Source organism: Pelobates fuscus, chromosome 3 (assembly GCF_036172605.1).
Source record: "Pelobates fuscus isolate aPelFus1 chromosome 3, aPelFus1.pri, whole genome shotgun sequence".
Lineage (NCBI taxonomy): Eukaryota > Metazoa > Chordata > Amphibia > Anura > Pelobatidae > Pelobates > Pelobates fuscus.
Window position 1 is genome coordinate 422,283,075 of NC_086319.1, and position 18,729 is coordinate 422,301,803.

The 18,729-nt window shown below is 49.6% G+C and overlaps 1 protein-coding gene across 4 annotated transcripts in view; it reads right to left on the minus strand.

The window, feature by feature from the left end:
* Positions 1-600: 600 nt before the first annotated feature.
* CD68 (CD68 molecule) overlaps positions 601-18,729 on the minus strand; it is a 28,223-nt gene continuing 10,094 nt past the window's right edge. For all 4 annotated transcript variants that reach the window (XM_063449812.1, XM_063449811.1, XM_063449810.1 and 1 more), the window contains 4 exons: positions 18,286-18,396; positions 15,785-15,836; positions 4,654-4,821; positions 601-857 (listed from right to left, as the gene is read on the minus strand). In XM_063449812.1, coding sequence (XP_063305882.1) covers positions 718-857; positions 4,654-4,821; positions 15,785-15,836; positions 18,286-18,396 — 471 coding nt within the window. In that variant the 3' untranslated portion in view covers positions 601-717. The remainder of the gene's footprint in view (positions 858-4,653; positions 4,822-15,784; positions 15,837-18,285; positions 18,397-18,729) is intronic.

Below are 18,729 nucleotides of genomic sequence, written 5' to 3' on the forward strand. Positions count from 1 at the left end.
TAATTTTAGCTGGCTGTCCGGCATGTTTGATCAGACTCTTATCTGACCAACTGCTTCTTAGCCTAGCTAGCTGCTGCTGCAGGTCCACACAGAGCAATCACAGCCGCCGGCAAGTTAGTCTGAGCAGCAGTTGGTCCGATAACAGCGGAGTCTGACCCAACATGGCCGCACAGCCAGATAGAAAGCAACATTTTAAAAATAAATTTAAATAAAATCAATATCATTTTTGGAAAACATTTGATCGAGATAGAGACCCTTGTTTTAGGGAAATCCAAGGTAAACCTTACTCTAGCTGTAAGGAAATAATTTGGTGTCAGTCGTGTAACGCATACATAACATTTTACACACACTTGTTTTCGTAAATCACAGGATGGATACTGTTGTGAAATTCTTTTCAAAACCTAGATTATCTGAAAGAGGAAATCAGGGTTGGATTAACTGCTGAGTAGAAGAGTCTACAGGATATCGCATGCTTAGATCATCATCACCAGGGGTGGGGTGGGATGTGTATGACTCTGTTTGTAAACAATTAGTAAATCTAGAACAAAAGTAATTACATATTTATCAGCTGACCAAGCCTGGAAATTTTGACAAATACAGAAATTTAGAATGCTGGATGGGATAGTGACCTTTCAACTCAGCTAGTAACTTTATCTTTCCTGGTGCAGCTCCAATACAGTCCAGATTATCTGGACAGTGGTTTGTCACAGAACTTCTTTACAATGTCTGATATCCACTGCGATTCCGGTGGCGCCCGAAGATGTAAGCGAGGACCACCACCAAGACCAGAATCAAAAGGACTACCCCGATCACAATAGGAATGGTCATATTGGGTGGCTTGGTCGAACAGTCCACAGCTGCAAATACAGGAGAGAAGGAAACAATGAAAGAGTCTTTAATAATTCATTACTATGTGCACTCAAGGAAAGAGGGATAAGGGAGAACCCATACATTTAAGTAGGTTTTCTAGGTCTATTACAAAATGCCGTCAGTAATGTCTACAATAGGAATAGCTATTTATGACCACCCATGGTTAGCGATGCTCCTGAACGTTGGTGTGTTGGATTCTGGTTTCTTGAAGTCCTTTATTTAATGAGTTTTATTTCCCATGGAATACCAGGCTGAGTATGAGTCTTACCTATGGCATTCACATGGGCATCCTAAGGATTGGACAGCACAAAACCCTTCCTTGCTGTATAATTCTGTGCACCCTTCAAGCCATCTCCATGCCAGGCAGTCCAAACAAGGAAACCCATATTATATGCCTATAACGCTGCATGCTGTAATTATTTGGAGATTTTGATAAAGAACTATATAATTCTGCCGATACAATCACACTATTATTGGGGGCTGTGTTATTTTTCGAAAGTGTGCTTCTAACAAGAGTTGATGTTTGGGGCCGAAATGCCTCTGCCACGTGTTCTTGGAGGGGCCTGCTTGCAAGCCTCCTTCCTCAGGACTATGGCCCTTGCAATAGACCTTGAGTAAAATACTTTAAAAAGGCTCTGTTTGGGCAAATTGGGATTATGTGGTTCGGGAACCAAACCGCCGCACAAACTAGAGACCACCCGGGAGCTTGTTAAACCCTATTAACACTTGGTAATGATTCTAACCTCAGAGTTCTAATTGTTTGTCTGGGTGGCTGCTGTTCGCATGAATGACCACGAGATGGTGGCCATCTTGTTTGCATGAATGCAGGCAGTGGTTTTTGGTCTTTGAGTTCCTGGAACTAAAATTGGACACGGAACTCCCGAACACCGATGGACTTCCATCATTGTCTGCGTTCAGTTCTACATAACTTCTTCATGGATTGCACCCCGTAAGCTTTTACTGTTTATTTCTGCTCTGCCTTGCTTACAGACACGGTTTGTGCCTCTTGGACTTACAACCAGAACAATTTGAAGTGGCATTCGACCACGTGAACGGAAGTCGAACGGCGTTCAGTGAAAAGAAACACCCAACCAAGAGACATACACTGACTATATTCACGAACGGCTAGGTTCGGTATTTCGAACGTTATTTTGAATCCTCGAAGCCTGATTCTCTGGAACTGTTTTGGGCATGAAACCATGCGTGCGGTCAGTCAAAATAAGACTTCCATAGAATTCCGGAACCCCTGAACTGATCTTGGTGATTTTTGGATATGTTGGTAACCCAGATCAGGGCTGTCAGGGGATGTAATAATTGTGGGGATTGTATGTGTTTTTGGGATACTTTTGAGGTTTTATAAAAAAAAAAATTCTGCCTGGGGATAATTGAGTTAATACAGTATTTGACTTAATTATCTCCCAGGCAGAGAGGAGGGATTGTATGCTTGTAATGGGAGTGTCATACGTTTGAACATCATTGTCATTGGTCTTTGTCTTTATCTTGTCTGTTACCCACAAGGTCCACGTGGGAGTATCCCTTGCATGGGTAATTGTATAAAAGGGCAGTGTGGCACCATTAAAATCATTCTTTGCTTACCCTCATCATAGAGTCTCATCTCATGATTGTAGGGACCAGCTATACATGCTATAATCACCCAGCTCTTGTAACAGCTATACTATCCTAGGAAATCAGAAAGCATCACTCTGGACAGGGGGAAAAGAACGGCTCAGACGGCGAAACCCCTCATCCTCTCAGGGTAGCCGCCAGGGCCGGACTGGGAATGAAAAGCAGCCCTGGAAAAAAATTCCATACCAGCCCCGTAATGCATCCCGCCAGCATAGTGCGCAGATATGGAAGCGGGAAAAAAACTGAAAACTATCACTCAAACATGAAAGAAATCGTTTGTGTGTGGAGGGGTGCTGTGTGCGTGAAGGGGTGCTGTGTGCGTGGAGGGGTTCTGTGTGCGTGGAGGGGTGCTGTTTATGTGTGGAGGGGTTCTGTGTGCGTGAAGGAGTTCTGTGTGCGTGAAGGGGTTCTGTGTATGTGGAGAGGTGCTGTTTATGTGTGGAGGGTGTGGGTTCTGTGTGTGTGGAGGGGTTCTGTGTGCGTGGAGGGGTTCTGTGTGTGTGAAGGGGTTCTGTGTGCGTGGAGGGGTTCTGTGTGCGTGGAGGAGTTCTGTGTATGGGGGGTTCTGTGTGTGTGGAGGGTTTCTGTGTGCGTGAAGGAGTTCTGTGTGCATGAAGGGGTTCTCTGTGTGTGAAGGTGTGAAGGGGTTCTGTGTGTGTGAAGGGATTCTGTGTGTGTGAAGGGGTTCTGTGTGTGTGAAGGTGTGAAGGGGTTCTGTGTGTGTGAAGGGGTTCTGTGTGTGTGAAGGGATTCTGTGTGTGTGAAGGGGTTCTGTGTGTGTGAAGGTGTGAAGGGGTGCTGTTGGTGGGGGGAGGAGTGTTGTGTGTGTATTGGGGGGTTATAGCATTGATATATTTTGGTCAGGGCCCAGGGGAGAGGGGGAACTTTTCAATCCCTGGTGGTCCAGTGGTGGCGCGTGCTGTTCAGCCTGCAGCTCCTCTGGCTGCAGGCTGACTTCGCTCTCCTCCCGCGAGAGCAGCAGGCAGGTCGGAGCGTTGCCTTGAGGAGCGTTCTCGCTTGCAGGTTCCTGTCAGACCGGGTAGGGGAACAGAAGCTCCCCTACCCGGTCTGCCTGCTCGGCCACGCTACATTCTGTGACCGGCAGGAGGGGAGCGCATCCCCTCCTGCCGGTCACCCTGTAATTGCGGCCCGGGCTGGTGCACACTAGGCGGCCGCGCACCGGCCACCTGGTGTGCCGGCCCACCGGGAAATTTCCCGGTGTCCCGGTGGGCCAGTCCGGCCCTGGTGGCATTGTTCGTCTTGATGAGGGAAACAAGCTCCAGTGTAAGACTATTAACTGTGTTCGCTAGTTTGTTCGGTTTTTAAACTACTGAACTAGACCGCCCTGATTCTCTGGAACGTTTTTGGGCAGGAGCCCCGTGTGCGGTCGGTCAAATTATTACTTCCATGGAAATCTCGAACCCCTGAACCGATCTGGGTGATTTTTGGAAATGTTGGTCCCCCAGATCGGGGCTATCAGGGGACATATTATTTTGTGGGGTTCCATGTGTTTTAGGGGTACTTTTGGGTTATTGTAAAATATATGTTTTCTGTGCCTGGAGATAATTAAGTTTAGTACAGTTCCGGACTAAATTATCTCTCAGGCACAGGGGAGGAATTATCCTGTTTTCTGTGGGAGTGTCCTGGACCCGAGAGCCAATGTAATTATAGTGTGTACTTTGTCACAGTCCCCTCTCAGGTCCAGTGGGGAATGCTCCTGGAATATGTTAAGGAAAACCCCTTCCATGGGGAGTTGCATATAAGGCTGCATGTGGCTCCCATTAAACCAGTTCCTCTTCACCCTCGTCTCATGTGTGGAGGGAACAGCTATATTCACTCTGGGGATTGCTATACTCATTATTCTCCTGCGGATTATAATCACAAGCTCTTGTAAGAGCTATCCTCTACTCTCTGGATTGTAAGAGATCTACCCACTAGAAGATGGGTCCTGGTCTTGGGTCCAGGGTGGGTGGAGGACAGTGAGACCCCAACCAAGCTGTAATGCTGGTTACGGGGTTCATGGTGGTTATGGTGTCTGGTGGAGTGCTTGGAGTACTCGGTGAGCACTAGGAAGCATTGGATTGGCAGAGGCACCCAGTCTGGATGCCAGGCGGTCCGCCACAATGTTTAATGGTGGGATATTTGAGGAAATCTTACCAGTCCCATAATGTCCCCCTTGCAGATCAAATGCCTGGGCCGTGATGTTTGTTGCCTCTAGTCTCAGGGCAGTTTTTAAGAAGTCCACAGAAAATTGGTGGCAGGTGTATGAATGGCCGAGTGGAGTGACCATGTCTTTCTCAGTAACACTGCTAGTTATCTTTCCTTCTGTAAAAGAAACATGGCAAATCATGGTTAATACATAGACTGGTATCACATGGTTAGAAACTGGCATATAATGGTTAGTACAGAGACTGGTGTCTCATGGCTCATACAGAGACTGGCATCTCATGGATAGTACTGAGACTGGTATATCATGGCTCATACAGAGACTGGCATATAATGGTTAGTACACGTATGTGTGTGGTCACACACATACATGGACTGGTATATCATGGCTCATACAGAGACTGGCATATAATGGTTAGTACAGAGACTGGCATCCCATGACTCATACAGAGACTGGCATCTCATGGATAGTACTGAGACTGGCATCTCATGGCTCATTCAGAGACTGACATCTCATGGCTCATACAGAGACTGGCATATAATGGTTAGTACAGAGACTGGTATCTCATGGATAGTACTGAGACTGGTATATCATGGCTCATACAGAGACTGGCATATAATGGTTAGTACACATGTATGTGTGTGGTCACACACATACACGGACTGGTATATCACGGCTCATACAGAGACTGGCATATAATGGTTAGTACAGAGACTGGCATCCCATGACTCATACAGAGACTGGCATCTCATGGATAGTACTGAGACTGGCATCTCATGGCTCATACAGAGACTGGCATCTCATGGCTCATACAGAGACTGGCATATAATGGTTAGTACAGAGTCTGGTATCTCATGACTCATACAGAGACTGGCATATAATGGTTAGTACAGAGTCTGGCATCTCATGGCTCATACAGAGACTGGCATTTCATGACTCATACAGAGGCTGGCAAATAATGGTTAGTACAGAGACGGGCATCCCATGACTCATACAGAGACTGGCATCTCATGGTTAGTACAGAGACTGGCATATAATGGTTAGTACAGAGACGGGCATCCCATGACTCATACAGAGACTGGCATCTCATGGTTAGTACAGAGACTGGCATCTCATGGCTCATACAGAGACTGGCATCTCATGGTTACATAGGTACAAAGGGTGAAAATAGACATATGTCCATCAAGTTCAGCCTTCCTCACAACTATATTTTGCTATTGATCCAAAAGAAGGCAAAAAAAATCCAGTTTGAAGCACTTCGAATTTTGTGTCTGTGGCAAAAGTAACCTTGCCACGGGCTCTTGTTAAAATACTATGGGCCCTTTAAAAGCTTATGTGAGTTATTTACTTTTGTACTCCAGATAGAAAAAACGATAATTGGGGGGCGCGGCCTGACCGCCAAGCTGGATGGATGTGGAGCACCTCGGCTCCCCGACGAAACCTGAATAAACAGCCCCAAATTACCCTATTTCACCTGACAAATAACCAGCTAAGGCAAGAAGGTTAAGGGGACCCAAGCAACAAACCTCGGGGCAGCCGTCGGCTCCTGTCCTACCGGCGATGCCGACCGACTGGCGGATGGGATTGCGGCCTGCTGTGAGGCTCTGGCGGGAGAAACGGCCGATCTCCTGTGCTTAGTCCGGCGGGACCTCCCTCATGCCTACTGAGGGCCCTGCTCTCCCCCCCCCTGTGGGCCGGGGAGGGTTATCCCGGACCCCACCAGAGATGCAGTGACCCTGTAAGCCGTTTGAGCAGCGGTAAGACAAACCCGAGACCGCATGGCAAAACTCAAGATGGCCGCGGCGCCTACCATAAGCCAGAGAAAAGAGGCGGTAGCAGCGGAGCAACGGCTGGGCACAGTCTGGGAACCGGTGCTGAATAGAACATCTGCAGACAAATGGCGAACTCCCCCTGCACAACAGATAACTGCAAAGGGCGCATACTTACCAAGGAGGCTCGGCTCCTATCACCTGAGGCATCATCTCCCACTGTTACCGGCGGGCCTGTGGGGACCATAGCAGGACTCTGACCCTAAACATGGGGAAGCAGCGGACATGGGGCACAAACTCTACTCCCTACCTGAGGCAGGCTCCAGCAGACACACAGGAACGGACACACTCCTGACCGACAAGTACCCAAGCTAATATGGCCATATGTTGTTAAGCCCACCACTACTTTCAAAGTACCCCATTATTGGTGGGTCCTACACTAAAATGTGGGGGGCAAATAAATAGTAATAGTGTTAAAAATAAAAGTGTTAAATTAAATACTGGTAAGAGCATAGTGAGTATACAAACATATGTGATGAAATCAATTAAAAACAGTGTTAAAACTAAATAGTTAATGTGTTTGTGCTAAAATGGGTATACTCACTATTGATGAGTGTAGGACCCACCAATAATGGGGTACTTTGAAAGTAGTGGTGGGCTTAACAACATATGGCCATATGGTGGAACCAAATCCCCATATTTATCCTTAGATAGGCATTTTAGTAGCCTTCTTTGTTCTCTTTGTAGTCTGAGTGCGCCGCAACTATTTATTCTCTCATTCATGAAGTTTTGGTCACAGCGGCAGCACCTTTCATACAAAAGTAGGTCTCGGGAGTGCCCCCTATCCTCTCTCTGTATATCGAATGCCATGACATGTAATACCAATGCTCACTGTGACAGACCCCTTTTGGGTGTAACAGATACCATCTCGGAGAATTGCCGTTGCATATGGATTATTGTGGATTTCGGGTACTTGTGGATCCGTACGGTATACATCGCCACGTGGAGAGAACAATGGGTCGCGGCCATTTTGACCGCATGGACTAATGACCGAACTTTCCACACGACGAATTCCGACCTTACCAACGACGTACGCCCATGCTAGTCGACGGATCCAAAGTACCGAACTAAAGACACCCGGTCCAACAGAGAGTTTTCGTTTATCTTGTATAGTTTTTGAGTAATTGGTGCAAACGTGTATCTGGCGAACGGCCCAACCGATCTAGGGGATTTTCACGTATATTGTTCCCCTAGATCTCCGTTCCCTAATACACGTAGCACAATGTATTTTCGTTGCATATTGTGTGGATTATATAAACTTGTAATAATGGTATAATATTCTGCTCGGTACAGTGGGAGTGACTCCCACTGTAAATGTATTATCTCCTCCGGATACGGGGAGGAGTTGTTGTACGGCATAAAAGCCCGAGTTACCGAATAAACATTATTCCTACTTTGACCCTCAACACAGAGTCTCGTCTCGTGCTTGGAGGGGATGATTATTACTTGGATGTCGTAATTACGGGGAACCTGTTATGCTGTAGCTAACTTCGTGCTTGGGGGAAAGGACACCTTCTCAGCGGCGTAAACCCCTACTACACCGGGGTGCCGCTACAATTGGTGGCAGCGGTGGGATCGTTCTTTCACCCCAGAAGGACAGCTACCGAGAGCAATCAGGATGGAGGCCTACTACGGAAGGTTGAAACGATCTACCCTAAAAGACTTGTTGGAGAGCCGTGGTCGTTCGGCTAGCAACAAAAAGAAAAGAGACATTTTGGCAGAATTGGTCGCATTGGACCTAGCCGAACAGAATGACGGACTGGATGTCGAACCAAACCCAGAACCGGAGATCGCCTTGGTCCGAACGCCAGCAGATGAACAATTCGACCACGAGGTGAGGGTAAGGCTGGCTCACTACGGACCAAACCCCTCACCTAGGATTGTAACCCAAGTCATTGCGGCAGTCGATGCCAACCGGCGCCAGACTTCCACTGGCACCAGTCCGATTGCGGGGACTTTCCAAACTCCCGAGGAAAAGAGGAAAGTACACTTTGCCGCTTTTAAAAATTTTGTGGAAGCAGAGGGGGAGATTGACCAATACCTAGCGGACTTTGAACGTCAATGTGCCCTGCATAAAGTACCCTCCGAGGAGTGGGTCAAAATTTTGTCTGGCAAATTATCCGGACGAGCCAGCGATGCTTTCCGGGCGATCCCGGACCATGAGGTGGGAAACTACCGATTGGTAAAAGAAGCTCTATTGTCCCGATATGCGGTAACCCCCGAAGCATATCGGAGACGCTTCCGGGAATCCCGAAAGCAAACCGGTGACTCCTACACCGAATGGGCCTGCCGATTACAACGCACGGCTGGCCACTGGATGGATGGGTGCCAAGCTACCACCGCGGAGGAGGTTTTACAGTTGTTTTTGTTAGAACATTTTTTTGAAAAGGTGGACAAGGAGCTCAGAGAGTGGATTCGGGATAGGAGACCACTTACCCTACCCGAAGCCGCCCGGTTGGCCGACGAGTACGCAGACGCCCGCAAACCCGATCTCTCGGCCCAAAAGACAGCTGCCCGAGTAGAAAGCCGCCCTGTCGGCCCTACTCCAACCACCCCCACTATCCAACCTAGCTACAACACTTCCTCCCGCTTCACCCAGTCAAGTGTCCCGGACCGCCGGCGGTGCCATAGGTGCCAGCAAGTGGGTCACCTGAGGGACAAATGCCCACTTGATCCCGCTCGACAAACTTCCTGGAGGAAGCCCGCTGAAGGGAACCCCCGACCTTTTACCTCAGGGGCCCATTGCATTGAAGCCCAACCCCTGGGGGAAGAGCAATGGGAGATTTTACACGAGGCCAATCCCCTATATGCGGCTGCTGTAGACAACCGGCAGCATCACCGACAAACAGTCCGAGTGAATGGACAAATTGTCAGTGGGTTACGAGACACTGGGGCCACCTTAACCTTGATTCAACACGACCTGGTCCCAGAAAAAGAACATACTGGCCAAACGGTGGCCGTTAGAGTGGCCGGGGGTGCAGTACATCGCCTCCCCACGGCCCGAGTGCATTTGGATTGGGGGGTGGGAGCTGGCCAAGTGAATGTGGGCCTGATGAAAGGGCTACCCGCGGAAGTACTTTTGGGAAATGACTTAGCCCCGCTGTTGTCCGCTTTTGCTCCCCAAGGCCCTGCTGGAGCCTGCCCTGTCACCACCCGGGCTCAGGCTCGTGCTATTGGAACCGGCCCGCCAGTCGCGGAGACCCAGGTAAGATCTGACCCTCCGACTGTGACCTTAGGACAGACCCCCTTAGACTGGGATACCCCTGAGACTTTTGGGAGGGAGACGCGGGAAGACGTCACTCTCCGGAAATATAGGGATAAGGCAGAGAAAAGGGAACCGGGGACAGATGGGGAAAGCTACGAGTGGGTGGGGGATAGACTGTATAGGATCCCCCAGGAGCCCGCAGCAGGTAAAAACCCCGTCCCACAGAAGCAACTAGTGCTACCGAAAAAGTACAGGCGAGAGATCATGAGGATCGCTCACGATATACCCTTAGCTGGCCATTCAGGAGTACGTCGCACGGCCCATAGGATTACCCAGAATTTCTTCTGGCCAGGGTTTAACCGGGACGTGCGACAATATTGCAGAACCTGTGACACTTGCCAACGGGTGGGTAAGAGGGGAGATCGCCCGAAGGCTAAATTAATGTCGATGCCGATCATTGGGGAACCCTTCTATAGGGTCGCCGTCGACATTGTAGGCCCCCTAGCGCGACATAGCCCGTCCGGTAAGAAGTACATTCTTACCGTGGTGGACTATGGGACCCGGTACCCCGAGGCGGTACCCCTGCCGAATATTGAAGCGGAGACGGTAGCCGATGCCTTGGTTAAGATATTCACTCGGGTAGGGTTCCCTAAAGAAATCCTATCCGACCAGGGAACCCAGTTCACTGCCGTACTCACACAGCAGTTATGGAAAGTGTGCCACATTAAACCCCTGCTCAGTTCCCCGTACCACCCTCAAACTAACGGTCTCTGTGAGCGCTTTAATGGGACTCTCAAACAAATGTTGAGGACCTTTACGGACGGTTGCAGAGACTGGGAGAGATTCTTACCCCACCTGTTATTTGCCTATAGGGAGGTCCCCCAAGAATCTACGGGTTTTTCTCCCTTTGAGTTATTGTATGGGAGGAGGGTGCGAGGACCCCTCGATCTCATTCGGGACCACTGGGAAGGGGAAACCGAACAGGCAGGGACACCTATTGTGCCATATGTCCTGGAGCTCCGGGACCGCATGGAGCAACTCTCCCTATTGGTAAGGGAGAATCTCCAGGCGGCCCAGGGGCGACAGAAACGATGGTACGATAGGGGTGCCCGGCAACGACTGTTCCATATAGGGCAGAAGGTATTGGTGCTAAAACCGGTGAAGGACAACAAACTGCAGGCTGCGTGGCAGGGTCCTTACAAGGTTTTAGCCCAACTCTGTGATACCACCTACCTTATTGCCAGCTGTGCAGATGAAAGGATCCAACGCTCCTTTCATGTGAACATGTTGAAAGAGTACCAAGAGCGACAGGAAGATGTTAACGCTGTTTGTGCCCCAGCTACTGATGACCCCGAAAATTTACCCCTACCTGACCTGCTGGAAAAGGAGACTCACCCCGACCCAGTTAGCCTAGTGAAGCTGGGAGAACGACTGAACCCTACGGAGCTAGAGCAGGCTAGACAGCTCCTATGGGAGAAGCAGAGTACCTTCTCCCAGGAACCAGGATACACCACCCTGGCCATACACAAAGTAGAGACCCCAGGGCAGGCCCCCCTCCGACAACCCCCGTACCGTATTCCGGAAGCCGTCCGGGACGGAATGCTGAAGGAAATACGGGAAATGACCCAGCTGGGGGTCATTGAGCCATCCGACAGTCCCTGGGCCTCTCCCGTAGTCTTAGTCCCCAAGAAAGACGGAACCACTCGGTTCTGCGTCGACTACAGGCGACTAAATGAAAAGACTACCACTGACGCTTACCCCATGCCTCGGGTAGACGAATTATTAGATCGCATAGCCAGGGGTAACTACCTCTCTACCATAGACCTCTGCAAGGGTTATTGGCAGATCCCCCTGGCCGAGGATGCCGTCCCCAAGTCGGCCTTTGTCACCCCGTTTGGCTTATACCAATTTAAGGTCATGCCATTCGGGATGAAAAATGCCCCGGCTACGTTCCAGCGAATGGTGGATCGGCTCCTCGATGGCTTCCAGGAGTTTGCGTGTGCATACCTGGATGACATTGCGATCTACAGTGAGTCTTGGGAAGAACATTTAGTCCACGTAGGGGTAGTCCTAGATAAGATTCGGGCCGCGGGCCTGACACTAAAACCCGAGAAATGCCATTTAGGAATGGCCGAGGTCCAATACCTGGGACACCGGGTGGGGTGTGGAAACCAGAGACCGGAGCCTGCCAAGGTTGAGGCAGTAGCGAACTGGCCCACACCGAATACCAAGACCCAGGTATTGGCCTTCTTAGGGACCGCCGGGTACTATAGGCGCTTTGTCCCTGATTATAGCACGGTAGCCAAACCTTTGACTGACTTGACCAAAAAGAATTTACCCAGACAGGTCCTGTGGTCTCCCGCTTGCGAAGCCGCATTTCAATCTCTCAAACATGCTCTTGTTAATGCTCCTGTCTTGGCTGCCCCAGTACCTAACAAACGTTTCCTTGTACATACAGACGCTTCCATGTATGGACTGGGGGCTGTGCTGAGCCAAATCGGGGAAGATGGAAAAGAGCATCCGGTCGCATACCTCAGCCGAAAGCTGTTACCGAGGGAAGTGAGTTATGCGGCCGTAGAGAAAGAGTGCCTGGCCCTGGTATGGGCATTGAAAAAACTAACACCTTATTTGTATGGGCAGGAATTCTCTTTGGTAACCGATCACAATCCATTGGTATGGCTTAACCGGGTCGCAGGAGACAACGGCCGATTGCTAAGATGGAGCTTGGCCCTGCAAACGTACAATTTCACCATCAGCTATCGACCCGGTAAGCTAAATGGCAACGCCGATGGGTTGTCTCGACAACTGGACAATTCTCCGGACAAATGAATCCCGGTCATCCCTAAGTTAATCCGAAAGGATCAATCCAGGTCTGCCGGAGTGTACCACTAGGAGGGAGCCGTGTGACAGACCCCTTTTGGGTGTAACAGATACCATCTCGGAGAATTGCCGTTGCATATGGATTATTGTGGATTTCGGGTACTTGTGGATCCGTACGGTATACATCGCCACGTGGAGAGAACAATGGGTCGCGGCCATTTTGACCGCATGGACTAATGACCGAACTTTCCACACGACGAATTCCGACCTTACCAACGACGTACGCCCATGCTAGTCGACGGATCCAAAGTACCGAACTAAAGACACCCGGTCCAACAGAGAGTTTTCGTTTATCTTGTATAGTTTTTGAGTAATTGGTGCAAACGTGTATCTGGCGAACGGCCCAACCGATCTAGGGGATTTTCACGTATATTGTTCCCCTAGATCTCCGTTCCCTAATACACGTAGCACAATGTATTTTCGTTGCATATTGTGTGGATTATATAAACTTGTAATAATGGTATAATATTCTGCTCGGTACAGTGGGAGTGACTCCCACTGTAAATGTATTATCTCCTCCGGATACGGGGAGGAGTTGTTGTACGGCATAAAAGCCCGAGTTACCGAATAAACATTATTCCTACTTTGACCCTCAACACAGAGTCTCGTCTCGTGCTTGGAGGGGATGATTATTACTTGGATGTCGTAATTACGGGGAACCTGTTATGCTGTAGCTAACTTCGTGCTTGGGGGAAAGGACACCTTCTCAGCGGCGTAAACCCCTACTACACCGGGGTGCCGCTACACTCACCTATTCTACCGGATGTCGCTGTTGTGGCGGACACCGGCAATTTGTTCATTTCGTGCACACCCAAAATAAAGAATTTAAAAAAAAAAAGAAACACCGACCATTAGCCCTAATTCCCTGGAACTGTTTTGGGCATAGGACCATGTGCACTGTCGGTCAAAACTATGACTTCCATGGAAATCCCGAACCCCTGAACCGATCTGGGTGATTTTTAGATATGTTGGTCCACCAGATCGGGGCTATCAGGGAATTTTACTTTTGTGGGGTTTTCGTGTGTTTTGGCGGTACTTTTGGGATATTGTAAAATGTATGTTTTCTGTGCCCGGAGATAATTGAGTTTAGTACAGTTCCTGACTCAATTATCTCTCAGGCACAGGGGAGGGTCCTGGACTTGAGAGCCAATGTCCTTACAGTATGTACTTTGCCATAGTCCCCTCTCAGGTCCAGTGGAGGAATGCCCCTGGAATATGTTGTAGTAAACCCCTTGCATGGGGACCTGCATATAAGGCCAGTTGTGGCTGCCATTAAACAGTTCTCTTTCACCCTCATGCTTGGAAGGAACAGCTATATTCAGTCTGGGGATTGCTATAATCACTATACTCCCTTGGATTATAATCACTAGCTCTTGTAAGAGCTATACTGCTATACTCTCTGGAGTTGGAGAGGTCTGCCCACTGGAAGCTGAACTGAAAGACTTGAATCTTATGGTAAACACTTAACTAACAATAAGGTGTAACATGGAACATAAAAAAAAAGGTAAAACAGTTCATGTCGTTGCTCCTCGTTTCTCTGCACTCCTGGGACAAAGGATGATGTTCTCTCCGGGTCCCAGGAGTGTGATATTGAAGGAGTCGCCTGCGGCTTGGCCTGCATGGATATCCCCAGCGCCCGCAGAAATGGTTCGGCGTCATGCAGCGAGGAGAGACTAAGGGTGGTTCCCTCTTTGGTCACCGTTAGGGATCTGGGCAGTGTCCATTTGTAGTCGATGTTAGCATCACGCACTTGGCTGGTTACTTGGCTCAAGGACCTGTGCCATACTAGAGTGTTCTGTGTCAAGTCCTGGTAGAAGATTAGAAGGGATGACTCGAAGGTGAGTGGGGTCTTGCCCCGGACTGCAGTGAGAAGCCGTATTTTGTCCGTTGCCAAGTGGCACCTTATGATGACATCCTTAGAAGCAGCGGGGGGTACTTGTCTAGGCTTGCGGATGCAAAAGAAGCCGTCCAGCACAAGTTTTTTTTGCTTGGACAGGTGGTAGGAGTGTCTGAGGCAGTGGGGCAGTTCGGTAGAGTCAATATTTTTCAGGGATCTCCTGCACTTTTATGTTAGCATTCCTGTTGCGGTCCTCTGCCACATCTACCCTTGTAGTGAGGGTGGACTGGGAGGCTTACAGTTGGTGAACATGTTCCTTTAGCCCATTTACCTCTTGTTGCAAGTCCAGAATATCCTCCTCAGAGGCCTGAGTGTGTGTGGGCACCGCCTGCATTTTGGTCTTGAGCAAGTAAAGATCCGCGGCATGCATTTGTCTCATCTCCTGTAGCAGGTCAGCAATGTCCTGTTTAGTGGCCGGGGTGTGCTTGTCTCTGTTTACTGTTGTGGTTGGTAGTGCAAGGGAGGACTCCGGCAGATCTACGGATTGCTCCTCTGCATCTTGTGAGTCCATGTCATGGTTCTTGGGCGCCATCAGTCGCTGGAACAGGGCACCTATGTTTTGTGTATCCCTGCTTGTATTCGGGGGAGGCATGTGGGACATTCTTCCCATATTGTGAGTGTCAAGTGCGGCGGGGCCGTTCAGCAATTGGGTGCCGATTGGCATCCTTTGCGACGTTATCTCCAGCGTGAGCTTCGTGGCGGGAAACTCAAGGTAGGCCACAGTTCTCCGTTGGGTCTTCTTACACATTTGCGGGAACAGAAAGGCATCAGCCTGTTGTGTGTCCACGACGGGTGCCCAGTTGGCAGCTGTAACCGTCGATGGCACTGTGGGGCCGTAGATTGGTTTAGATTATTCGCCGTTTGGCAGGAGCTCTGCAGGATTGCAGCCATTCAGTTCAAGTGCTAGACTGCGCCCCTCGCCCCACATTTATTTGTATGTTATCATATCCCCTCTGAGGCCCCATTTTTCTAACCTAAAGAGATTTACATTTGTTAACCTTTTATTAAATTTGTAGCCAGCCTCTGCACTTTTTCTAGTGCTATAATATCCTTCCTTAGAACAGATGCCCAAAATTGTACAGCATATTCAAGGTGTGCTCGATTTATAAAGAGTCAAAATGATATTCTCATCCCGAGAATTGAAACCTTACTGGCCTTAGCAACTGCAGATTGACATCGTATTGCTGATATGACTGATGTTAGTTATGGTGATGGAGAAGAAACGTTACAGATTGTTGGAATTATTGGTTCTAATAAAGACAGATGTCAGACAGGACTAGTACAGGAGGCATATTTAATGTCTACATTACCTTTCATGTGCACATGTATATCTACTGCTTCCAGGAAGAAGAATTTCTTATCCTATGAAGATGGAAAATGAGAAAAGTACCTTGTTATACGTCTGAAAAAATAATATAGATAAAAAGAATCGAGAAAAACATCAATACAGCAAAGCCCCCCACTACCCCAGGGTATTACTACAGAACAACCCCCACTCCCCCCGGGTATTACTACAGCTCAGCCCCCCACTCCCCCCGGGTATTACTACAGAACAACCCCCACTCCCCCCGGGTATTACTACAGAACAACCCCCACTCCCCCAGGGTATTACTATACTACAGAACAACCCCCACTCCCCCCGGGTATTACTACAGAACAATGCCCACTCCCCCAGGGTATTACTACAGAATAGCCCCCCCCCCCACTCCCCCAGGGTATTACTACAGCACAGCCCCTCACTCCCCCAGGGTATTACTACAGAACAATCCCCACTCCCCCAGGGTATTACTACAGAACAACCCCCACTCCCCCCGGGTATTACTACAGAAAAAAACCCACTCCCCCCGGGTATTACTACAGCACAGTCCCCCACTCCCCCCGGGTATTACTACAGAACAACCCCCACTCCCCCAGGGTATTACTATAGCACAGCCCCCCACTCCCCCAGAGTATTAATACAGAACAATCCCCACTCCCCCCGGGTATTACTACAGAAGAGCCCCCCCACTCCCCCCGGGTATTACTACAGAACAACCCCCACTCCACCAGGGTATTACTACAGAACAACCCCCACTCCCCCAGGGTATTACTACAGAACAATCCCCACTCCCCCAGGGTATTACTACAGAAGAGCCCCCACTCCCCCAGGGTATTACTACAGAACAACCCCCACTCCCCCAGGGTATTACTACAGAACAGCCCCCCACTCCACCAGGGTATTACTACAGAACAACCCCCACTCCCCCCGGCTATTACTACAGAACAACCCCCCCTCCCCCAGTGTGTTACTACAGAACAATGCCCACTCCCCCACGGAACAACCCCCACTCCCCCCAGGTATTACTACAGAACAGCCCCCCACTCCCCCCGGGTATTACTAAAGAAGAGCCCCCCACTCCCCCTGGGTATAACTACAGAACAACCCCCACTCCCCCCAGGGATTACTACAGAGCTGTCCCCACTCCCCCAGGGTATTACTACAGCACAGCCCCGCGCTCCCCATAGGTATTACTACAGAACAGCCCCCCACTCACCCAGGGGATTACTACAGAACAATCCCCACTCCCCCAGGGTATTACTACAGAACAACCCCCACTCCCCCTGGGTATTACTACAGAAAAAACCCCACTCCCCCCGGGTATTACTACAGCACAGTCCCCCACTCCCCCCGGGTATTACTACAGAACAACCCCCACTCCCCCAGGGTATTACTACAGCACAGCCCCCCACTCCCCCAGGGTATTAATACAGAACAATCCCCACTCCCCCGGGTATTACTACAGAAGAGCCCCCCCCACTCCCCCCGGGTATTACTACAGAACAACCCCCACTCCCCCAGGGTATTACTACAGAACAACCCCCACTCCCCCAGGGTATTACTACAGAACAATCCCCACTCCCCCAGGGTATTACTACAGAAGAGCCCCCACTCCCCCAGGGTATTACTACAGAACAACCCCCACTCCCCCAGGGTATTACTACAGAACAGCCCCCCACTCCACCAGGGTATTACTACAGAACAACCCCCACTCCCCCCCGCTATTACTACAGAACAACCCCCCCTCCCCCAGTGTGTTATTACAGAACAATGCCCACTCCCCCACGGAACAACCCCCACTCCCCCCAAGGTATTGCTACAGAACAGCCCCCCACTCCCCCCGGGTATTACTAAAGAAGAGCCCCCCACTCCCCCTGGGTATAACTACAGAACAACCCCCACTCCCCCCAGGGATTACTACAGAGCTGTCCCCACTCCCCCAGGGTATTACTACAGCACAGCCCCGCGCTCCCCATAGGTATTACTACATAACAGCCCCCCACTCCCCCAGGGTATTACTACAGCACAGCCCCGTGCTCCTCGTAGGTATTACTACATAACAGCCCCCCACTCCCCCATGGTATTACTACAGAACAGCCCCCCACTCCCCCAGGGTATTACTACAGAACAACCCCCCACACCTCCCGGGTATTACTACAGAACAGCCCCCACTCCCCCCGGGTATTACTACAGAACAGCCCCCCACTCCCCCCGCGTGTTACTATAAAACAACTCCCACTCCTCCCTGGGTATTAATTCAGCATAGCCCCCATTCTCCCCCCGGTATTACTACCACACTGCCTCCTACTCCACTATGGGCATTACTACAGAACGAACCCCCACAGCAGTGTGTATTCTGTCAGACCATACATGGCGTCACTGTAAGTAGAGAGTCACCTGAAACAGTAAGTATCCTCTCCATCATCATAGCATACAGAGGATATACATAGTGCCTCCACCCATAACATCTTGTCCCGAGCAGTGTGAGCTCACCTTTGTGAATGTCAGAGTGAGCTGGAGATTGGGAATGTAGAGCGTCACATTGACGTGGTCTTCTGAGCAGTATCCTGAAACATTTGTAGCTGGTGGTGGTGGGATCTGAATCTGGAATAAAAGATACAGACTATGGAGCAATATGTACATCCTACTAACCGTTAGCGTGGACGTTTTAATCACCTACTATTAGGGTTTATATTTTTAACTAGTAAACATAGATCATAACAAGTAACCATATGATAAGATACAGTATGCCATCAGTTTCAGGTTAGCCACAGTTTTCAGTCTTATAATTCAGGCAACTTTTTGATTATTGTATCAGCTCTGGATAAGTTTTTTGTGCTATTTTTCTGTTTCTTAGAATATAGTCATTGATTCTATCGCTGTACGGTAGTTCTGGCCTCTCATTAGCTCGCTGATTGGGGATGTATTTGTTTTTAG